The sequence below is a fragment of the Nuphar pumila genome, chromosome 11 (genome assembly GCF_984573655.1).
Source record: "Nuphar pumila chromosome 11, dmNupPumi1.hap1.1, whole genome shotgun sequence".
Classification (NCBI taxonomy): domain Eukaryota; kingdom Viridiplantae; phylum Streptophyta; class Magnoliopsida; order Nymphaeales; family Nymphaeaceae; genus Nuphar; species Nuphar pumila.
In genome coordinates, this window is record NC_143259.1 from 1,327,479 (window position 1) to 1,351,336 (window position 23,858).

The 23,858-nt window shown below is 38.6% G+C and overlaps 1 protein-coding gene across 1 annotated transcript; it reads right to left on the reverse strand.

The window, feature by feature from the left end:
• Positions 1-646: 646 nt before the first annotated feature.
• On the reverse strand, positions 647-18,452 carry LOC149821567 (cryptochrome-1-like). The gene is made up of 5 exons (XM_089980597.1): positions 17,346-18,452; positions 8,370-8,591; positions 7,087-7,793; positions 1,315-2,007; positions 647-1,033 (listed from the first exon to the last, which is right to left on the reverse strand). The coding sequence occupies exons 1-5, from the start codon at positions 17,656-17,658 to the stop codon at positions 968-970; spliced, it is 2,001 nt and encodes a 666-aa protein (XP_089836723.1). The 5' UTR covers positions 17,659-18,452; the 3' UTR covers positions 647-967.
• Between the last annotated feature and the right edge of the window lie 5,406 nt (positions 18,453-23,858).

A 23,858-nucleotide genomic window follows, 5' to 3' on the forward strand; every position in this document is an offset into this window, starting at 1 on the left:
CATCGCTTTTGGGTGCAGCCATTAAAATTATGAATTTTCAGTGCTACTAAACAGGTAGGGAACCATTTGATCAGATCCTTTAATCTAATTAGTAGTACATCCATGAATGTGCCTACTGAATATCTGAACATGTATTTGTTGACAGTGGCAAAGACTGGACCAAGTCAGGCCAGGCTTGGTTTGGGTTGGACTTCGAATGGTCCACCGACTCGGTTGAAATCCAGCCCAAGCCAGAACTGGACTTTAGGCCGGCTATCCTCACAACATATATTCAGGCTAGACCTCTAGCCGGGGCCCAGACAAATGATTCACCAAAATGAAATTTTTGACCCGCATCAATTGGGATTGTGATCAAGATTTGGGTCCAACCTGCCTGATCCAGGAAGGTACCAGAAACCCATTAAGCTGCCCAGCCATCCTTACAAGTATCTGAAGTTCCTTCCCAAACTGGCAAGTCCATAAACTCCAGATACTAGTCATCAAATCCCCAGCAAATTAGGACAAAGCAGCATCAGACTCAAACTGTCGCCTAACACTTTGGTATTCCAACATTCAAGCTGATCTCCATGCCTTTGAGCACCTTCACCTTGGCTGGTCATTTTCTTACACAAGCACGAGGGAAGCATTCCTATGAGAATCCTAGAGATGGGAAAAGCTTTCTCACCGTGTCATTGACAAACTTCTATAGGTACACATGAAGTTTTCATTGTCTCACTCAAAAGTTGGACCCAAAAATGCTGAAAATGCATCTACATGGATGATGGACATTTTGACACCCCAAGTCAGAACACATACAAAAGGGCCTCCTACACCCCCTAGAAGAAACGGAAATCCCTTTCTTCACGTACAAACACAAACCTCAGCCTTTGTTTCCAACCAGAAAAACACAAAATTGAATGCAAGAACCTATTTATTGCTGTTACTGCTATAAGAGAGATGTACAGTGCATTCAAACAAAGGAGTGCCCTCAAGGATCAAGTGTGACAGGTCTCTTGCTAGGTCGAGGACCGCTCTGGGCATCCACATCTTCATCCTGAACAAATTAGAAATCACCAATCAATGACGAACTTCCCAGAGAAAACAAAATGGAGAACTGAAATATCTGTAGATATACATTTTTGTTTAAAGGTCAGTGAAGTTAATCCACACACAAAAATAGAACGAAGGTAGCCAAGGAACAAACGCCCATAAGAGGAATTATGGCAAGTATCTTCCAGTAAAGCCAAAAATCCATTAGAAGAAAGAATTTAGACAGAATTGTAGGATAGGAGATGCCCCAAGTATGAAAAGATACCAGGAAGATTTATGGTTTACCTTGTCTGCAGAGTTTGCATCCATAACAAAGTTTTCACTCCATGAATGTATGGAAGAAAATTCACCCGAAGCAGGCAATCTTGTCGGCTCTCGTCTGTTCATAGCATTGCTTGAAGAAGGAGAACATGAAGGTGGAACAACACATTCTGAAAAGCTCATGCTTCTTTTTCTTACAGATGAAGATTCAGCTGTAGAATGCAGGTCATCATCCATCCTCGAAGCATCAAGTTTGCATTGATCCTCTGGATATTTTTTATTCACTCTATCCCCATCATGACCTAAAATGTGCTGCTTACCCGAGCAGCCTTGATTGTTATGAAATGTAGGCACTTTCTGATCTTGGCTTGAGCTACAGGGAGAAATATTTCTTTTCACCAGGACTCTTGGAATGCGTGTGTTTTCTATAACATCTAAATTGTCTGCCACACCTTCATCCATGTCATTTATCTTAGCAGCTTGAGCTGCAGCATCCAACTCATCCATCACCGAGATTGCATTCATCAAGCGATCTCTTGCTAAAACCCTGTCAACTACTGGGTTTGGATAATTATGCCCAAGCTCCACCCCTGCAGCTTTAAGCACTGATGATGGAGCATCCCATGGGTGATGGATCCACTCAGTAGGCACTCTTGCAAGTTCAGGCAGCCAGTGCCTCACATATTCTCCATGTGGGTCATATTTGCAGCCTTGAACCTAAGGCAACATAGCAGAACAAAGATATTTGAAGTATGAAATATAAGACATATTGACTCAGATCAACATGATTTTATTTCTTTGACAGTAAAAAAATACAGTTTATTCTTGAAGCAAATAATATGCACACATTCCCCTGGAAAAGCCGGAAACTGCTTGCCAAGTTGTATGAGTCTTCACTGCTATGGATGGCCCGGCTGTATAATGCAGGTTCATGGCATGTTTTTGTGCAGAAAATAACAAAAATGTTTGGTGAATGGGGTCTCACATGGACCCAATTCACATCTGTTACTCAGATCTGGGTCAAAGTTTCAATCTGCTTTTCCCTGGCCAAATCTGGATGCAAATAAACTGTGATCCAGCTTTTAACCAGTTTTCACCCCTAAGATAGAATGGAGGTTCATGAAATTATAAAGAAAATTCAAGATGTATACAAAACAAGGAGTCGTTAGAGTTCATGAAATTCAAGATGTATACTGGACATTTAGAATCTCAGCTCAAAGTCATTCAGAGTCCAGACAAAAAGAATAAAACACACTATACCTTCTCAGAAATCTAGAGCATTTAGATGTTAAGCTACTGGACAACTTGGGCTTTTAATGTAGTGGGAAAGAAAGATGTATTTTCTTCTCTTTATTGTGTGTCATGCTTGTAACAAAGCCATTTTACTGAATTCAGGATCCTCGTTTAGGGTTCAGTAGCTGCATGTGCCAGTGTCTTGCTTCTCCAGGGATCAGATTCAGATATCAACAACAACAACAACAACTACGCCTTCATCCCAAAACAATTGGGGTCGGCGATATGAACCAACAAAGAAAATCATTCTGGGTCTTCCACATGAATCCTTCTCCTCCAATCATTTCTATCCAATGCCATGTCCTCGGTGAGGTTCAAAGCATTCATATCCTTTCCTATCATCTCCATCCAAGTCTTCCTAGGCCTACCCCGACCTCTTTTAACTAACAAATGCTTAGTATTATAATATACACTTGCAGGTGTACATGGGGAAAAGTACTTTTGTTATACTTCATGTGTGAATTAGGATGTAGCGAATGGTTATATAATTATCTTCTGATATATAGACTTTCAGGTGCACATGCAGAAAAGTATTTTTTATCATAGTTTATGTGTGAACTAGGATGTAGGGAGTGATTGTATAATTATCTATGTTGGACATTGTTCGTATATGTGGTTCAATGCTAATCTATGGCCCAACCACCATTTGTGGTTGAGAGAATTTATACTAAATGTGCTCTAATGATGCCAGCTTGGAACAAGACCCTAGACTTAAGATGGCCACACACAGCAAACCCATACTAGAACATCAAGGCAAGGTCAAAATCCCAAGTCTACCAACACTATCTGTTCGCCTCCATGAGGTAAAGAGTGTCCTTGTAGACCATGCCAAATGCCCACATAATCTGATCTGAGAAAAAGGTCAACAAGCATGAAGTTCACCCGTTCAAGACCTGGTCAAACTGTATTCTAGGGTTATGGTCCTAGACTTTGACTTTGAGAGTATGAAGTCATTGCACACGGTCCTGCTGCATATGTGTTTAACTTGTGAATGCAGGTAGGGGTGGGCATTGGGCCGGGCAGGCCCGTTTAGAGCTCGGCCCACTGGGCCTTAAGTGCTGCCCGGCCCGGAGATGGTCCGGTTCTTAACAGGCTCGGGTTTGAAGAGCAGCCCATGGCTCGGCCCATTGGCCCAACGGGCCAATGCGAAGCGTGCCGGGTTCGGCTTGGCCCGACTCAAATCCATTTGTAAATAGTAATAATTAACAAGTTCCCAACTTTCCATGCACCCAACTAATTATTTTTCTACAACAACAACAACAACTACGCCTTCATCCCAAAACAATTGGGGTCGGCGATATGAACCAACAAAGAAAATCATTTTGTGTCTTCCACATGAATCCTTCTCCTCCAATCATTTCTATCCAATGCCATGTCCTCGGTGAGGTTCAAAGCATTCATATCCTTTCCTATCATCTTCATCCAAGTCTTCCTAGGCCTACCCCGACCTCTTTTAACTAATATATTTTCCCATTTCTCCATCCTTTTAACTGGAGCATCATTAGGCCTTCGCCGAATATGTCCAAACCACCGTAAACGATTATCTCTCATCTTTATTTTCAATGGGTGCAACGCCTACCTTCTTACGTATCTCCTCGTTCCAAATCTTATCTTTTATTGTATTTCCACACATCCATCTAAGCATACACATCTCAGCTACACTCATTTTTTGAATATGATGTCTCTTGGCAGCCCAACATTCCACAAAATTAATACAACTAATTAGGTAAATAGTAATAGTCACCAAGTTATTATGCAATAGTTAATTTTAAAAAAAATTATGTCATTAAAAAAATAATAAATAACTCAGGCCCATCGGGGCCTGTTTTGGGCCCGGGCCTAAAATCTTGGCCCAGACCTGGCCCGTGGCGGGCCAGGTCGGCTTGGCCCATCTAGCCACCCCTAAATGCAGGTCTGCCTGCATGCATGTGTGTGTGTGTGGTGATGGGGGTGGATATGGCTATAGTCTAGGAATGTGTTAGACATTACAATAAGATCTAGTAAGAAGGCATATATATATATTTATGCCTAATTAATATGTAACTGTGGCCAGTACTTCTACTCCACTCTAAAGCACTAAAGTTATTCGTCTAACAGTTTATTACCATGTAAAAATGATATCATACTATTTATCTAGTATATCAGGCCGATACATCACGAAACACACCCATGTCAGACAAGGTAGCAGTATCACATTGTATTGACCTGTACTGCATGATGAGATGGTGTACCCTAGATTGTCGTACAATACACCTATCACATACCATGCCAGAACAGAAAAATTTCCAGACACCACTCACTCCATTTTTTCCCACTTCCTGGCCATTTTTGTAGGTCTTTTCACTTGTACTATCATCATCTTGACTCTTGACTCAATTTTTCTCACTGATGCAAAAAGGCAAGGAAGCCTCTCTCTTTCTATCATTTCTCAACATCTCAAGATTGAATTTCTACAAATTTTTCCCTAATCTGGTTGCAAAAGTTCCAAGATTATCTGCTATGTGATGATTTGAAGTAGTGAAAGCCTTTTTACCTCACAAAAAGTATCCAAATTTGGACTCCAGAAACACAGCTTGGGAGAACACTGTGCAAGTTGTGTGAGCATAATTGGTCAGTTCAGAGAGGTGAATTTAGAGAGACGAGTAAGGTTGTAGCCCCACTGAAGCGTCCTTTGATGGGTACAAGGTAGAACATGGCCCTATGTAGCACTAGAGATCGCTCCAATACCATGAGATAGCAAATGTACAATTTAATGATAAATTCATCAAGGGTGCAGTCTACATAGTCAACGTGGTGATGCTCTTCGGAGGCTAAGAACAATCCAATCACATAGAAAAAAAAAACAAATATATCATATTTTACCTTCCATTTGCACCAACTACTTATGTTACAATGCTTAAAATATAATACCACATTCAGATGACTTATTATTAGTGATTTTTCAGACATGGGATATAATTGGAACAGTTGCACCAAAATCGATCCCATTTACTAGATGCACTATAAATCAAACTTGCAGGACAAGTGTGCATTATGGAAATTAGAGCTTCTTGAAGCACACTAAAAAGAGCACCCATGCCTGATCTTGTATGTGCTAAATAATAAGTGAGTAGGATAAAATGTTACTAATAATTTATTTATAAATATTTCACTCTTTACATTAAAATCTTTAGAAAAATAAATAATTCTTTATCCTTAGGCAAATCCACCAAAATGAATCAAAGAGGTCCTAGCACAAGCTACTTTGATACACTTCAAGAATGGTGCAAAAGCCTAGAGCCTTTGATGATGATACTGATCAGCGGCAGCAAGAAATCAAGACAGGAGTACAAGAGGACATAAGCAAATATGTAGAGACAAAAGTTATTTTGGAGCATAGTCACTAATATCAGTCTTGGCCAGGCTATTTCTCAGGAATCAGGATACTATAGATTTCTCTACGAGTCTCAAGAAAATTTCAAAAGATATTGGTAAGAGATTTAAAATAAAGAAAATAAACTATATTATTTTCACTAGCATTTTCAAGAAAGCAACAGTAAAAAGAAATGCAATTTTATCAATAACATAGAAAATATGTAACCAAGTTAAATACTTTCTTTAAAATAAAATAAAAATATCATGATACTTCCCCATTATTTTCTTATTTTTGAGAACATTTTAAATTGTGATGTCCACAATATCGCCAAAATTGATGAGTGTGATTTAGAATACAAAGACCATCATCTCACAATCATTTTCATCATGATAGATCAAAGCAATTAGAGACATCATTTTTCCTTTTTGTATTTCATAAAGTGTATGTAACTATATTATTTATTATATTCTTGATTTTGACACTTAATGATTGATGATTTATTTAATATTTTAGATGGTGATTTTTTTTCTTTAATCTATTTGTCTTTGTGGTATGAAGGGCGTTGCTATTGCATTATATTTATGAATTCATATAAAGAGCTTCATGGACAAACAAGGAAGTGACAAACTATTTCACACACGTGAATGTGCTCGTGCATAGGCACGAATACATACATGCACACACATCAACCTTTGAAGAGGCCCTTGGGCAATAATACAAAATGCCATCATAACGGAATATTTTGATTCCAAGGGCTGCAAAATACACATACCTGAAAACGCATAGGTCCTAACATTTAACACTTTGGTGGTCTTCTACCTAGAAAGGTATGAGGCCCTAATGTTTTTAACACTTTGGTGCAGTCTTGTTACCTAAAAGTAATTAGAAAGAACAAAGGAGAAACATGTCGTTTTGAGAGCCACAAGCTAGAATTTTAACTCTTGTTCTTATGTCCAAGAAGATCATGTTTTGTAATCCTTTGGTAACAGTCATTTCTTCAATAGCAATTAAAAGCAAAAACAGGAACAGTGCAAAAGAAAATCAAACATCATGATGGAAGTAAGAAATTTATTTCCTCCAAATGAAGAATGACACTGTCAAGCTATGTGACATAGTTCCTACAGACAAAGCTAATTGACGAAACATACCTCTGGGCTATCCATACGATCAAGCGCATGCCCATCAGGTAAACTTCCAGAGATATATTGCCATCCGAGGATGTCACTTTCCAAATCAGCATCCAATAGTGTGTCCCAGAAATATTTCATCCCCCATGTCCATGGGAGCTGAAGAAACTTTATACAGAAACTGGCAACAATCACTCTGATTCTGTTGTGTATCCAACCAGTTGCCCAAAGTTCCCTCATGCCCGCATCTACTAATGGATATCCTGTTCTACCCTGCCGCCACAACTTGAAATGACCCTCGTCATATCGCCATGGAAAATGTCTCAGATTGCCCAACAATGATATCTGATAAGTAAATGGAAAATTAAAACATATGTAACGTGAATACTCCCTCAGACCAATTGCCCTGAGAAAGAAGTTCACACTCTCCTGTGCAGAGGAATCTCCGTCTTTGGTCCACAATATTTGCTTCATCCTCACACTCTGGTAGACCTTTCTTATACTCAACTCTCCAAAATGTATATATGGTGACAACAATGAGGTTGAGACACCCTCCACCTTCTGCCTGTACTTTGAATAATCTACCAAACGTTCAGAAATAAATTCATCTAGTGCCTTGTCTGCATTACTCCAACCAGGAGACCATCCTCGGCTCAGCAATGCATTGCTAGGTTTCTCAAAATCATCCTCCAGACCTAATTCCTCAATTGTAGAGCTTTCAACAGTTCCTGTCATATATTCAACAAATGGTGGATAATTCAAAAGTCATTCCCAAAGTTTTAAAGACAATATGGTATATAAGTTTATATAAACAGAAAAGGCTTACAATTGTAAAGACTGGTGACCCAAGCTGCCCGCAAGAAGTAACTATTCACTTTGAAGAAGTTTTGTTCAAAAGCCAAGCAAAACCTAAATACAAATAGAAGAGGGAATATGGAAGTATAAGAGAAGGTGACAAGGGGCCATAGGAAAATAAAGGGACACAAACAATCTCTCAGAGTTTAAAGTCCCTTTCTATTTACAGTTTTAAGCAAGATTGGTGATGACCAGCATTTGTATCAAGATTCCTGAAACCAGGAACTTTCGACACAACTATGGAGACATGAAAATCACAATGGATGGATAAAAAACCATCACAGGTAGATGGTGATAAAAAGCCATTTCATCAATGATAGGTAACAGGCCATGCAGAAGATTGTTTGGAAAACTTAATGTTCAAAAAAATTGGCTTTCATATAAACAAAAAAGGCATGGATAAAGTTGTTACCCTAAACAAGAAGAGAAAAAAGAGAGCTAGAACCAACCTGATGCTGGCACCAAATGCCTTGGAGGAAGAATCGTGACCGGTTCACTTGACATGCTCATGCACTTGCTCCAATACGCTTCAAATGTTGTAAATGCATGTCCGGTTTCATCATATATTTCCCAAGGTTCATATAGTAGATCTGCATTAAAACTATTGACATGGATCCCGAGCTTTACAAGCTTCTGCTTTACATCATGATCTCTGGTGAGGGAAATGGGATCTGAAACAAGTAGCTACCATCAGTAAAAGAAAACTGTGTAATATGGACAATACAAAGAAACTATTCCCATGCTACAAGAAATAACAGCATTTATCCAGAATGGAAGTTGATAATCAACCAGACAGCTAACCAGCAATGAAACTGCTATATTTTGAGCAATGCAGAAATATCAATAACTTTTAGTTCTATCACTGCCTTAAGAAGGATATCCAGAAACTGATATTGAGATCAAAGCAGGGTCATAAACAACTTAGGTTTGATAAATTTTCTTAACATGCAGTACTAAAAAAAACTAGTCTAACTGGATCTTTCACCATGACCACATTACAAGCAATACGATGGCAGCTTATTGTCTATATAAGTTTCAATGAAGGACTAGTTATATATATATATATATATATATATATATATATATATATATATATATATTTCAACCATAACTCTTCGTATATGCTAACCGCTGCCATATCATTTGTTTATTGCATCCCCCTGACACAAGGTTTCTTCCAATAAAAGTACTTACAACCACATCTAAAATAAAAGAATGTCTCCTACTAATGCACAACCACATAGTCTCAACCCTAGAAGAACATCAAAAGACTTTGCCAGTTACCAGAAGGATGATCTTCAGAGGCATATAAGCCATACTGCTCATTCCCTTTAAGACTCCTAGAAAAGCTGCCAGACTTTTCCAAGGTGCTAACAGAAAATAAACTAATGGGATCTTGGGAAGGTCTTGAGCACAGTTGAGGTGCATTCTTTCTAAGAATTAGATGGATTTAGTGCCCAAAACATGGAACTTACATGGTTCAAGATGCAGGTATTCCAAAAATTTTCATGGCAAAATGAGAAGTGTTGACAAATGAGATACCACTAGGCTTTTTTTTCTGAAGAGATCTTAAGCATTAATACCAGGATGCAACAATCTCCTCAGACACACCAGACACAAAGACAATGACAATCTTTTGAAATCAAATCTCTAAAGCAAGGTACTGACCTTTCTTGAGATTATTGGCCCCTTGAGATCAGTGGCATAAGATCAACGTCGATCCAGTTATTTATTTATTTTGAAGATAATTTAAGCATTAATATCAGGAAGCAACAATCTCCTCCAACACACCAGACACAAAGACAATGACAATCTTTTGCCATCAAATCTCTAAAGCAAGGTATTAACCTTTCTTGAGATTAGTGACCCTTTGAGATCAGTGGCATAAGATCAACTTCGATCCAGTTAATGCCACCTCTTCAAAAAATTGCAGTAGAAACTTGTTATCAGTTAAGGCAAATGCATACTACGGAAACCTTAAACACAAGTATTCATCCATGTGAATGTCTACAGGATTCACAAAGGCTTTCTAAAGAATGAAGCATACATCTGATGCATTTAGAGATGGCATGCTTTTCTTATTCTAGTGGAAAGCTTTCTACACAGATTATGCCTTCTCCTTGAATCCAGATCCTAAGGAAAAAGAACAACGAGTGCATGCCTGGTGAAGGCAATTATTTCGAACACAAAATTCCTACATAATAAACACATAAAGACCCCAGGTGGATTTTTTAAGCATTAATCTGAACATAGCATGATGAGTGAAAGTTTGGAATTCTTTTTTTCTGAATTTATTTCACAAGAACATAAAGAACCTTGCTGAGAAGATCCACGGATTGACATTCTAGGTAACTAAAATTTGATTACTAAGAAATCACATTGAGGGCCCAAGGGGTTTGGCACAGTGGAAGGGGCCTTGGCCACTAGATGGGTGGTCAAGGTTCCATCCCCATGAATAGGGGTGGGCAATGGGTCAGCCCGGCCTGCTAATGGACGGGGCCAACCGGGCCAGCCCATTGGGAAAAGCCCGGCCCACGGCCTGTGGGCCTAAACAGGCCAGGCCGGGCTGAATATATATATATATATATATATATATATATATATATATATATATATATATATATATATATATATATATATATATATATATATATATATATAAGGAAAAATGTTTTGTACACTTGAATGTATAAGAATGGTGATACACTCTAGCATTTTCTGGCCACATTACACCATGAGATTGGCTGAAACTGCCAGGGTCACACTAGCCAGTATGGACGGTGCTACCCTGATGGTTTCTGGCCAATCTGATGCCGGAAGTATGCAAGTCAAGGAATGGATTGTTTCAGGTCACTTGGGTCCAAAATTGTCTCAATTATAGTAGTAAAGGGCATTCATGAGACTAAACATTTTATGGCCAATTATGGGCTGTGATAAGACCGAATATGGGTAGAGAGCATCACACCCTTTAAGATGGTAATCACTTCGCCGGTTTCCGGCAATACAATGGCCGGAAAATGGCAGAGTATATAGGGCTGCCTATACGCATGAGTGTACAGAATCAGCCCCCTACTAATACATACATACATACATATATAAATATTTGGTTTGGGCTGGGCCGGCCACCCATGTCGACCCTCGGCCCAGCCCATGTCAACCCGGTTCGGGCCGAGCCAGGGCCAAATTTACCAGCCCATGGCGGGCTGGCCCTCGGGCTGCTCGGCCCAGTGCCCACCTCTACCCATGAGTGACAGGCCCTTGCATTAATGAGGGAAAAGATAAGCCTTGCTCAACTGAAGCCAGGCGACTCCCCGAGGGCTATTGAAAGTCTATGTAATATAGTATAGGACAGAGTAGTGTACAATAACCTTATTTGACTATTATGTACATACCCTATTAAGAAAAGGGTATACTAGTCTTTTCAGTTTTTTCTTTTTGATGTACTCAAGGGGGTTGACCCTTTTAGTGTGTAATGTTCCTCTTTCATGATATTGAACGTTTTAACTTGTTCTCTCTCTTTTGTTGAGCCTCCTCTAACCCTAACCCTTCTTGATCTTATTTCCTTTGATTTCTAACATGGTATCAGAGTCAAGAGTCAGGTTCAATGCTTTCCTCAAATCTGGAGTGAAACTTTCAACAAATCCAAAAAATCTTAGAAAAATTACAAAAAATCCAAAACAAAACCAAATTCAATGGGGTTTGATTTGTAGAATTCATAAAATCAAACCCTAGCAAGTGGAGAAACCAAACTAACCAAAATTGGTCTGATCAGACCAGTCGTTCCTCCAAGGATGACATCAGTTGACGTCAAACTGTACCAACCTCTCCTCCCCGATTCAAAGCCTCATCTCCCCTACGTATTCAGGCTCTGATACCATGTTAGGATCGACTGCTCTTGGCTGATGTGTTTGGGTTGTTCCTTGTGTGGATTCAGTATTTCATAGGTATAAAAGCATTTTGCAGTTCTCATTTGTGCATTGTGCCTTCCACTTGACTTTTGAAGTGCTTCTTGTTGGATTTTGGTAAGCTTAATCTCTTTTTATTTTTTTGGTGATACTCATTGTGGGTAGTATCATGAAGAAAGAATAGATTCAAATTATCACAGTCAAGGGACAAACTATGCATATTGGGCTGATTTTTTGGAAGCGATGGTTGTTGAAAAATTATTGGGAGGCTAGTTTGATGGTTAAAAAACAAAACCTAAAGTCTCTGTTGAGGGTTTTGACAAGTCTATAGAGGAATGAGTCATGAACAATGCAAGAGTCAAGGCTTGGATTCTTGGGTTCGTGGAATTGAGAATTGCCATGAACATTTCGAAATTCCATGAGGCAAAAGAAGCTTGGACTTATTTCAGACAAGTCTATAGGCAAGAGAACTAGGCATAACATTATCAACTCACTCAAGAGTTGAGAAGTATGCACTAAGGAAGTAAGTCAATAGAAGAATTTTATTCTGATATGCAGAGGATCTGGGATGCTCTTACATTGATGGAGAGACAGAAGAAATGTGAAAAGTGTACAAAATGCATGTCTCAAACTTGTTTGGGGCTTCTTGATCAGCACAAGGAGACAGACAGGGTCATTGAGTTTCTCATGGATCTTAGACTAGAATTTAATGGGACAAGGAGTGTCATCTTGCATCGTTCTCACTTACCATCTGTGACCCAAGTCATTACTCAGTTGATTGCGGAAGAGACTAAGATAAGGTCTCTTGGATTTTTTTCTTTTGGAGATAATGTCATGGTTATATTCAGGCTGGGTGGAAGAGGAGGTAGAAGAACTAGAAGAGGAGGGGAGATGGAATTTGGAGGAAGAGGTGACCTTAGCTCTGTTCAGTGTCACTATTATAAGGGTTTTGGTCATATGAAGAATTATCGTCCTATTTTCAGGAAAAATAGAGGTAGTGTATATGCAACATCTACTGAGAGTGAAGGTATAATGCCCAAGGATGAGCAGTCAGGTGGTTCTGTTTCAATTGGTGGTGAAACGATGGGTAGTAGGCAGCTTCAGAGACTAGAGCAGGTTCAAGCAGCAACTGCAGCTTCTTGCTCAGTCAATCGTTGGCCCTTCTTCGTCCGTCACTCATGCCTCCTCCTCTGGTACTACTTTCTTAGGTATCTCGGGTCCTTCCTCTGGTTGGCTAATAGACTCTGCGGCCTCATGCCATATGAGGCCTCATGAGTATATCTTAGCTAACTGTCGTCCCTAAAGTGACATTTTTTACACTGCATATGGTTCTTCAATGTCTATCTCCAAAGTAGGTTTAATAATTAGAACTCTTTTTCTGGTAGTAAATTTAATCTTTCTCAAATTTATCAAGTTTCATCCCTTGAAATGAATCTTATCTATGTAAGTCAAATTATCAAACTTAATTGTAATATTATTTTCTCCTTTGTTGGTTGTGTTGTGCAGGATCAGTTGTCAGAGAAGAAGATTGGGATTGACCATAGGAAAGGAGATTTGCACTACCTGGACTGGATTGATATAAGGGAGCAAAAGGAAGTTAGAACCGGATATGGAGCCTCAGTTTTCGATGAGTCTATTTTGTGGCACCAAAGACTGGGGCATATTTCCAGTTCTAGGTTGCAAAGTTTAGTATCCTCGAGAAGTTTTGAAAAATCTAAGCTAATTGTGTCAAATCATGTTAAAGATTGTGCGAGTTGTATATTGACCAAGAGTCATGCTCTGCCATTCAAGTCTAGTGATAGGAAATCACAGAGTCCTTTTGATTTGATATATTTTGATGTATGGGGTCCTTCTCCTCTTATATCAAAAATGGGATCATCCTATTTTGTGACTTTCATAGATGACTGGACAAGGTTTACTTGGATATACTTTATGAAAAATAAAAGTGATCTTTTTGAAAATTTAAAAAACTTTTGTGCCATGGTTGAAAATCAATTTGCAGCTAAGATTAAAACTCTGCGTACCGACTCTGGTGGTGAATACATTAGCTATGTGTTTGAAAGATTTCTACAAGAGAAATGTGTGGTTTACCAAAAATCCTGTTCTTACACTCCTGAGTAAAATAGTGCAGCGAAGAAGAAAAACAAGCATATCTTGAAAATAATAATAGTTGTTCTGTTTGGTGGAGAAGCACCTAAAGGATTTTGGGCTGATGGAGTTCAACTAAGCATTTATCAGATAAATTGTATGCCTTCTGAAGTACTTAAAGGCATATCTCCCTTTTAGAAACTATATGGAAAAGTTTCAAACTATGATATGTTGAAGGTGTTTGGTTGTGTATGTTTTGTTCTACTAGTTGACAGATTCAGAGACACATTATCTCCTAAAGTTGTCAAATGTTGCTTGTTTTTTCTTAAAAAAAGATACAAATGCTATGATCTGGTTGAAAAGAAAGTGTGGGTATCCAGACATGTTTGTTTTCAAGAGAATGTGTTATACTTTAGTCAGTACGAAGAAAAAACAAAAAATGAGGTTGACTTGTCCTTTTTTGTTTTCTTTGAAAAAAAGAAAGGTGAGAGAGAGATGATGAAGAGTTAAGGGGAGCAAGTTCTAACTAGAGGAGATAGGTTTGGCCAGCCCTACTCAAGGAGATGTGAAGATGTGATTAAAATTCTATTTTTAGATCAAGTGGAAGAGTAAGGAATCGAAGAGGCCAATCTTGATCTAATTTCTGCGACAACCGATCCATGACAACAACAACAAAACTTAGAGTTACCTTCTACTTTTTCTTCTGGCCAAGTACGTAAAAGTTCTAGACCCTCTGTACTTCCGACTTGTTTTGTGTCTTATGAGTCCTTTGCACCTCATCATCGTTCTTTCTTAGCCTTAATCCATTCCTATGTTGAGCCAAAATTCTATGCAGAAGCAGCAGGAAAGGAGGAGTGGCAAAGAGTCATGGTTGATGAAATGAATGCACTTGAAAGAATACAAGCATGGGAACTAGTAAAACTTTTTCCAAAGAAAAATATTATTGGCAGCAAATGGGTGTACAAGGTAAAGACAAAGGTAGATGGGTCAGTGGAGAGGTATAAAGCCAGATTGGTAGCTAAGGGGTACAGTAAGCATTTTTGTATTGATTTTGCATAAATTGTTGTTCTTGTGGCTCATATGACCACAATTCGTACATTGCTGGCAGTAGCAGCCATGCAATAGTAGAATTTTTGGTAGTTAGATGTCAAGAATGAATTCTTGAATAGGGATTTACACGAAGAAATGTATATGGCATTACCACAAGGATACTCGGATTCAGAAGGCAGAGTACGTAGGCTTTGCAATATGGTCTCAAACAAGCACCTTGAGCTTGGTTTGAGAAGTTTGGCTCAACAGTGAGATCACTTGCTTTTGAGCAAAGTCATCATGATCCTAATTTGTTTGTGTCTTCCTCGACTTTTGGAAAGTGTATATGGCTTCTTTATGTAGATGATATGATTCTCACTAGAAATGACATAAAGAAGATTGAAGATACCAAGAAGAAGCTAGCCAATATGTTCGAGAAGAAAGATTTGGGGTGGTTGAAGTACTTTCTTAGGCTTGAGATAGCCTATTCTTCAAGGGGATTGTACTTGTCCCAACATAAGTATGTTACAGATTTGGTGGTGAAAGAAAGATTGGCAGATGAAACAAAACGAGTAAATTCTCCCATGAAGGCAAACTTGAACATGAGGGCAACTGATGGTGTCGAGCTAGAGGATCCTGTAGTATACAACTAATTAGTTGGGAGCATTAAATATTTGACTATATCCATAACAGATTTAACTTATGCAGTTCATGTAGCAAGTCAATTTATGAGTGCTCCCATATCAGTTCACTTGGCAACTGTACTCAAGATCATCAAGTATGTTAGAAACTTTATGCACTATGGCATGTTTTTCTCCTCTTCATCTAGAAAAGAGTTGAGAGCTTTCAGTAATGCTGGTTTTGGAGGCTCTACTAAAGATCAACTTTCCACCACAGGGTTTTGTGTTTTTCTTGGAAGCTCTTTGTTCTCGTGGAAGAGCAAGAAGCAACAAAGGGTTGCCCTGTCCACTGCAGAAGCTGAATACAGAGCAATGACTCAAGTTGTAGCTAAGATTATTTGGATTCTATAGCTACTAAAGGAATTGAGAATTCCATGTGAAAAGAAAACTCAACTATATTGTGACAATATGAGTATTATTCATATTACAAAAGAATCCAGAGTTTCATGAGCGCACTAAGTACATTGAAATAGATTTTCATTATACAAGAAGGGCCTATGAAGATGGGATTATAGCTTTGGATCATGTCGGCTCAAATAATCAAATTGTAGATGTGTTTACAAAAAGACTTTCTCTTTTGCAATTCAGTTCTTTTCTTTCCAAACTTAGAATGATTCATTTGCATCCTTTTAAGTTTGAAGGGGAGTACTGAAAGTCTATGTAATATAGTATAGGACAGAATAGTATAGAATACCCTTATTTGACTATTATGTGCATACCCTATTAAGCAGGGGGTATACTAGTCTTTTTAGCTTTTTTTTTATGTAGTCAAGGGGGTCGACCCTTTTTAGTGTGTAACGTTCCTCTTTCACAATATTGAACAGTTTAACTTGTTCTCTCTTTTGTTGAGTCTCCTCTAACCTTGACCCCTCTTGCTCTTATTTCCTTTGATTTCTAACAAGGGCAAGGGGTGTGCATCGGTTTACACCATCGGAACAGCGACTGCAAGTATTGTAGGCTTAGCCAGCCGACTAGGTCTCTTATTCCGGGGGTGGTTTCCCTGTCCTGCATGAAAAAAAAAAAGACACCACACTGGGCATTTTCTTGCATATAAGACCTTTCAAAGCCACAAAACCCCATTAGATCTTATGCTTCACTCCACTTCCACGGGGTGCATCATAAAGCCCGTATTTGAAGCTTCAAAGTCAATAGGACCATCACCATAAACATAACCTTTAGCCTATCAATATCTGCCTATCACTGGAAAAAGCGTCCCACAAAACACACATAGTTGATAGTACCAAGATAAAGATATTCTTAGAACAAATTGAGATGAATTAGTAGCTAGGAAACTTCAGCAGAACTTAGTCTATACCAAAATCCATTAACAAGACAGGTAGAATGTTTACCTTTACAATAGATTAAAGATATTGCAATTAGATTCTTGAATGGCACATAATCATTGCAGAATTTGATAACTAGATAAGAGAATACCATACAAAATGAAATAAACAAATAAAACCATCAAGAAAGCTCGTGGTCCAGACAATGCATGAGATGCACCTTATTTTTACAGTTAAAGAAGACATTCAAATTCAAAAAAAGTGCAACAGGTCATATTTCTTCTCAAGGAGAAAACTAGTGTCTCAACTAATCATGCAACAGTTCGTATTTCTTCGCAATGAAAAAACTAATATCTCAACCAATTAAATAAGGCAGAAACAATTAACAGAATTCACTAATAGGGCAACCAGATAATAAGCAAGGGATAAATAAAATATACCATGGAGATGGTTATACACAACTCGATCTGCACCTATGGCACTAACGCAGCGCAAAAGAGCGTCAAGGGTATGTTCTGATCTAATCGTCACAAGCGTAACGCCGAGGGCCTTCAGGGACTGATCCAAATGAATTAGGGACTGCTTCAGCCACCATCTTGAAACCCGACCGGGAAAGAACTGTCCTTCTTCTCTAGGGCACCAGATGTAAACAGGAAGAATGCTCCCAACTCTAGCAGCAGCAACCAAAGCAGGGTTGTCCTCAATTCTAAGATCCCTCCTAAACCAAACAACAGTCTTACAAGGGGTGCCCATATTCAACTACCAAACCTCCAAGTTCTATGATTCCTACAAAATCATCATCCCCATATACAACTAACTAATGTTACACATAACCAAGAAAAAGGGACTAAAAAACCTAGCTTCAGCAACTCTCCTTAGATCAAAAGCCCTTCTTCACTACCCCATCCTTCCATCAAACTCCATAACCAAGATTTCAAAGAGTTTCATTTGATGGCTGTACAAACTCAATAATCTCCAAACAAACATCAAAAAATATATAACAATGATAAAGGTTGAGAGTGACAAGGCCCTTCTGGCGCATGGTGCTACCCAGAGAGAGAGAGAGAGAGATTCTGGATTATCCTAGAGTTTCACAATAGAGAACCATAAATTTACCCTTAAAAAGTCGCACCCTTGTCAACTCATGTTTCCCATCAAACAACCCAATTGCCATGAAAAGCCAAAAACTTTCTCTATGGAGTAAAAGATTGATCCGATTAAGGTGGCCCGAGAATCATCCTAGATAAACCCCAACCATGGAAAACTCCACATGGGTAGGCTTGAATCCTTACCTAAACCACGGATTGGGATACCCCAAAACCCCCAACAAAGGACGGAGGGGGTGAAGAATGGGCACCAAGAATTCAACACAATATCTCAGAATCAGAATCAGTGGGAGAGAGTGGAAGGAATGGTGATGAGGAGGAGGAGGGAAGCGACACACTGTTCATGTGATGACCATGAATGAAACCCTCAAGAAAAGGAAAAAAGAGACGAAAAAAATCCAAATTCTCGGTGCTCTAAAACAACACGGAAAAGAAGGCTATGTTCACTTCTCCTCGTCCCTAGCAGAATAGGTCATTTTCTCTGACATGGTGCCCCTAACGGCGGTAACAAATAACAACCCAACACAATTGTTCCTCGGAACTTTTTACTGTAGCAGATCTCTCTTTATTTATATTTTTATATATATATATATATATATATTTATTTTTTATTTTTTTTTTAGCTGCTGACACGTTAGGTGCTAAATGAAACATGTTAAATGGTTTTTTTTTTTCAGTCTCGACCCCATAAACGTATTGCATGCTTGATTTAGGAGGAATTCACACTTGAATCATGAGTTTTCAATAAAAAAATAATATTTAAAGCTTCAAAAATTTACAAAGATTTTGGACCATTGATTTTTTCAACCTTATAAAAATCCACCCATGTGTCAAAATTTAAGGCTTCAAGAATTAATCCTATAAAATCATGATCAAAATTTATAAATAAAATAAAAAACCGAAAACCCACTTAGCATGCTCATTTAGCTACCAATGTATATATATATATATATATATATATATATATATATAGAGAGAGAGAGAGAGAGAGAGAGAGAGATTGGTAATTGCTCACTAATTAGGTCCGAAATGAATGTGTTAAATAAAATTTTCAACCTTTTTTTATTTTATTTTTAAATTTTGACTGCACAAATGTGATCTATGTACTTGATTTTATAAGGATAGCTCTTGAAGAGTTGTGGGCTTTTATAAGGTTCAAAAAATCAACGGTCTAAAATCCTGATAAATTTTTGAGGCTCCAAATATCATTTTTTTCATCGAAAACACATGATCTAGGTGTAGATTACCATTTATGTGGTCGGAACTGCACCTAACGTGTAAGCAGCTACCAATTTATCTCTCTCTCTCTCTATATATATATATACCTTATCAGAGCTCTATCAAAATAAGTAAACACAAAATTATTATTATTATTATTATTATTAATAAATATGAGAGGGATAGATAGAGGAGATTTAATGCAACTAGCTAATGTTTTTGTTGAAAAAAAATCCTTAAATATCAAAAGAACCCAGAGTTTTACAAATTGTTAAAAAGGTTTTTAGCAAATTCCCTGATTCTCAAAAAGATTCTTATGCCATTTTGCTAATCGGTCCTTGCCTTTTACTTGACAATCTATTGAGGTTTAACAGTTGTTAGCTAACTTGACGGTAACTGTTAGGCAGACAAATTATGGGTATTGCCTAGGGGTGTCAACGTGTTTGGTTTGGTTAGGGATTTTTGGGTATGGTATTGGGTTCAGCCCTGGGTCTAATCAGGTTCACTATAAGAAAAATCATACCTGAAACCGATAAGAACTACATAAACCAAACCCGGTAAAACCATATATTTTTATTATTTGTCATTGAAAAATTATGGGTCTTAATCGAAACTTGGGTAGGGACTGGGTTTGGTATAAAATTTCACAAACTATACCCAGGTCTATATATTAATCGGTCTTTTGGGTCCGGACCTAGGTTTTAATCTGGTCTTCTTATTTATCGCCGTACCCGAACCCTATAGTGTTTGGTTCTGGTCGGGTCTGGGTAAAGCAGGCCCGTTGACACCCCTAGTATTGCCCAAAAGATCAATTTGTAAAATGTGAATAAGGCAAGGACTAATTTACAAAAAGTTCATACACTAACAACTATTTGATGAAGGGTTTTTTGGTGACAGACAACCATGATCAAACTAACACAGTGAGGACTGAATTGCAAAATGCCATAAGACAGTAACTATTTTGCAAATGAGCTATAAGGGCAGGGACCAATTTAGCAAAAACCCTTGTTAAAAACACACCTAGGTAGTTAATTAAAAGAACCTAGCATTTTAGTAAATTTTTAAAGACACCTAACTTATTAATGATAATCAAAACCACATTTAAGTTTTAAAAATTATTAAAATTAATCACACCTAAACTTTTTCATGTTTACTTAAAAAAACAAGATGTGCTGCAATTGCTGTTTTCAAATCCAACCTATTCTAACTTATTTTTATATGAAAATTTCAATATATTTAAGCAGTTTTCAGAGAATCTGGTACCATAAGTCAAATTTGAGATCCAACCCTTATCTAACCAACTTCCCTACAACTTGGCATTGTGCTGAATCCTTCTGTATCTAGCATGACGACATTTCAACTTGGCTAGGTAGCCCTTCCTATATCTTGATCAGATTGGTTTTGTAATCCTTAGGGATCAAAGTTTGCCTCTTTTCTTTTTCTTTTTCTTTTTTCTTTTGAAAGAAAGGTCGAAGTTTACATCTAAACAACCTTAGATTCTTACTATATTCAAATTTTCTAATTTTTTTCTGGTGGTTTTATGAAAACCCATACAAAAAATAATCAGATTTGAAAGGATAGATCATCTACACCCATTCATGTTATTGCTGAAAACCCTTCAAACTTCAATAGAAATACAACAAGAAGAAACTCATAATGTTGCCAACCTTGAAAAAAATAGTAGTACACTAAGGAGGAAGGGGTCAGCCATAAACATGGGCCCGTACGGGGTTTAAGAACAAGTGACAAGGTTAGGCCATGTTTGGATGACGAAGGCCAAAGGTTTTTGGCTAACTTGGTTTATCAAAAACCAACCATAAAAAAGGTTTTTGGGTGATCAAAAAGCTGTTTTTGAGTTCTTTGGTCACCAAAAGCCAAAAAAAGGAAAATATATATATCATTTTTTGGCCTGGCCGAAAAATTGTTGTCTACGTCGAAAACTAAAAAACTAGAAAAGAAAAGAAACCATGGCAGGCCATTTTCCTCCTTCCAGGAAATGGCCTGGCCGGTGTTGCCCAGTGGCCCTGCCATTTTTCCACCGGTGGCCATATTTTTTTATTTTTTTAACATAAAAAAATTAAGTTTTCTGGCTAGTCACCGATGGAGAATGGCTGGACTAGTCTCGCCCTTGCCGGACAGAATTGGTTCGGACATTTTGCAGCCAATGACCGGCTGGAAAGTGGTCGAAGTATGAGAGGGTGAAGTGGAAGTTGAGGGCAAGGGGTAGTGAGGCGCTGCGACAACCCACCCTCGATAAACTTTGTTGGAAAAACGGAGGTGGTATTGTTTTGCAAAACTGAGTTGAAAACCTAGTTTTGCACTCAAATCATGTTTTGGCATCCAAACCAGGTATTGGGTACAAAATCTGACCGGGTGTCATCTAAACAGTACCTTAGGGTTTTGCCATACTGTTTGATTTCACAAACTATTCAATGGCTAATGCTGACGATTGTGCAGTATAAAAAAGAAAAAGAATTATGGTTAACAGAAGAATGATTTAAGATTTCAAATAAACATGTAAAAATTAACAAAGGGGAGAGAGAGAGAGAGCCGAAAGTAATTCAACATTACCACTCATGAAGATCAACAAAATGTTGAACCCATGGACTGAACAAGAGCAAAAGCCAAAACAAATAAAGAAAGCAGAAGATATAAGAACATATAAAACGGGCTCACGCCGGAGCCGCTTGACCAGATTGCGGCAAAAGAGAGGTAGCGTCAGCAGGAGAGAGTGGAAGATCACTAAGATGCATACGCAAGATCACATAAACATCTACCAAGATTTTATGCACCAGGTTTTGAATGTTAACCGGAATTTAATGAAAATGAGCATCATTTCACGCCATCCAAACAAACCACCAAGAAGTAAGCAACCACGTGCGCCAGATGAACCTCCATCTCTTGTTGCGCCTAATATAAACCGGCCCCAAGATCAGATCTAGAGCAAAGGACTCCTCCTTAACAAACACTTTCGGATGCCTCCAAGTACTGCTAAAGAGATCCACAAATATTGGGCAAGACCAGAACAAGTGAAACGTAGATTCTTCTGCAGCTTGACAAAACACGCACCAACTCGGGAGCTGAATGCCCCACTTCTTTAAATTACTGTGGATCTGGATCCTATCGTGCAAAATTAACCAAGTCAGGACTCAAGAACGGGAAGAAGGGCCCTTCGCCCAAAGCACATCCTCATGCAACCAATCAGCCTCCGGGGGGAGCAACGATCTATAGACTTTTTTTGTGAGGAACTCTCCGCTTGGGGCCAGCGCCCATTGCAACCACTGACCAAGATTTTTGGAGTCCTCAAAATGGTCTCTAAAGCAGACTAAAGCCCTCAACCACGATTTACGCAAGTGTGAGAGCGCCAAACCTAGGGTTCCCAGACGAACCGGGATAAGAGCAGAAGCCCTATATTTAGCAAGAAGCAAACTAGTACAAGGGTTATCCGGTTGGTGGGCCAACCAACATTGCTTGGCGACAAGAACAATGCTTCTCAGTCTGGGCGCAGGAATGCATAAACCAACCATACACCGAGATAAGACCACTGAACGCCAACCGATCAAGTGACACTTACCCTTGAGTTGACACCCAGACCATAGAAAACCTGCCAGCAAGCGCGTCAGTTGCTTCTCTACTCCCACAGGCATCACAAACATAGACATAAAAAATTCTGGAATAGTTGAAAGAACATGTCTGACTAAGGTTAGACGGCCAGCGATGGTGAGATAAGACGACTGCCACAAAAGCAATTTGCGCTTCACTTTTTAAAGCGTCGGAGCCCAAGCAGCAGAAAAGAGGTGTTTCACTTGTAACAACAAACTCAGGTACATAATAGACAAGTCAGAAATAGTGCAATTAACAATTCTCTTTTCAGATGCAAGCATATTGGCATTAACATTGAACATGGTAATAGAGCATTTGGTCTCATTTAAAGAAAGCCCAGATAGAGAGAGAAAGAACTGAATGATAAGCTTGAACCTAAGCGTCTGTTGAACATTTGCACGATAAAAAATGATCATATCATCAGCATAAGTAAGAATATGACCCGAGAAGTCGGAAATCTGCAAAGGATCAATGAAACACAATACAACATCTCGCTTAAGCAAAATCACAAGACCCTCAACAATTGCACTGAACAACAAAAGTGATAGGGGGCACCCTTGCCGCAAACCCCGCCCCAGCTTGAACTGATCTCCTCTAACACCATTGATATTTAACATGACCTGGGCCTTTGAGACCAACTCCCTCACCCAACTAGAAAAACGATGACCAATACCGAAATTTGCTAACATTTGAAATAAGAATGGCCAATACACAGAGTCAAAAGCTTTATGAAAGTCTAATTTAAGGACAAAGTAAGGTTGACTGTTATACTGCAAAGAATGAACAACCTCGGATGCCATGATGAACGAGTGTTGGACCCTCTTATTACGAATAAAGGCAAACTGAGAGTCTGAAAAAATCTGGTTAGTCACCGATTTCAGCCTATTCGCCAAAATCTTGGCAAACATCCGATAGAGAGCACTCATAACTGAGATTGAGCGGAATCGTGAAATATCAGTGGCCTCGTCATCTTTTGATATGAGCGAAATAATAGCAACATAAAAATGATAAGACAATCTGGAGTTA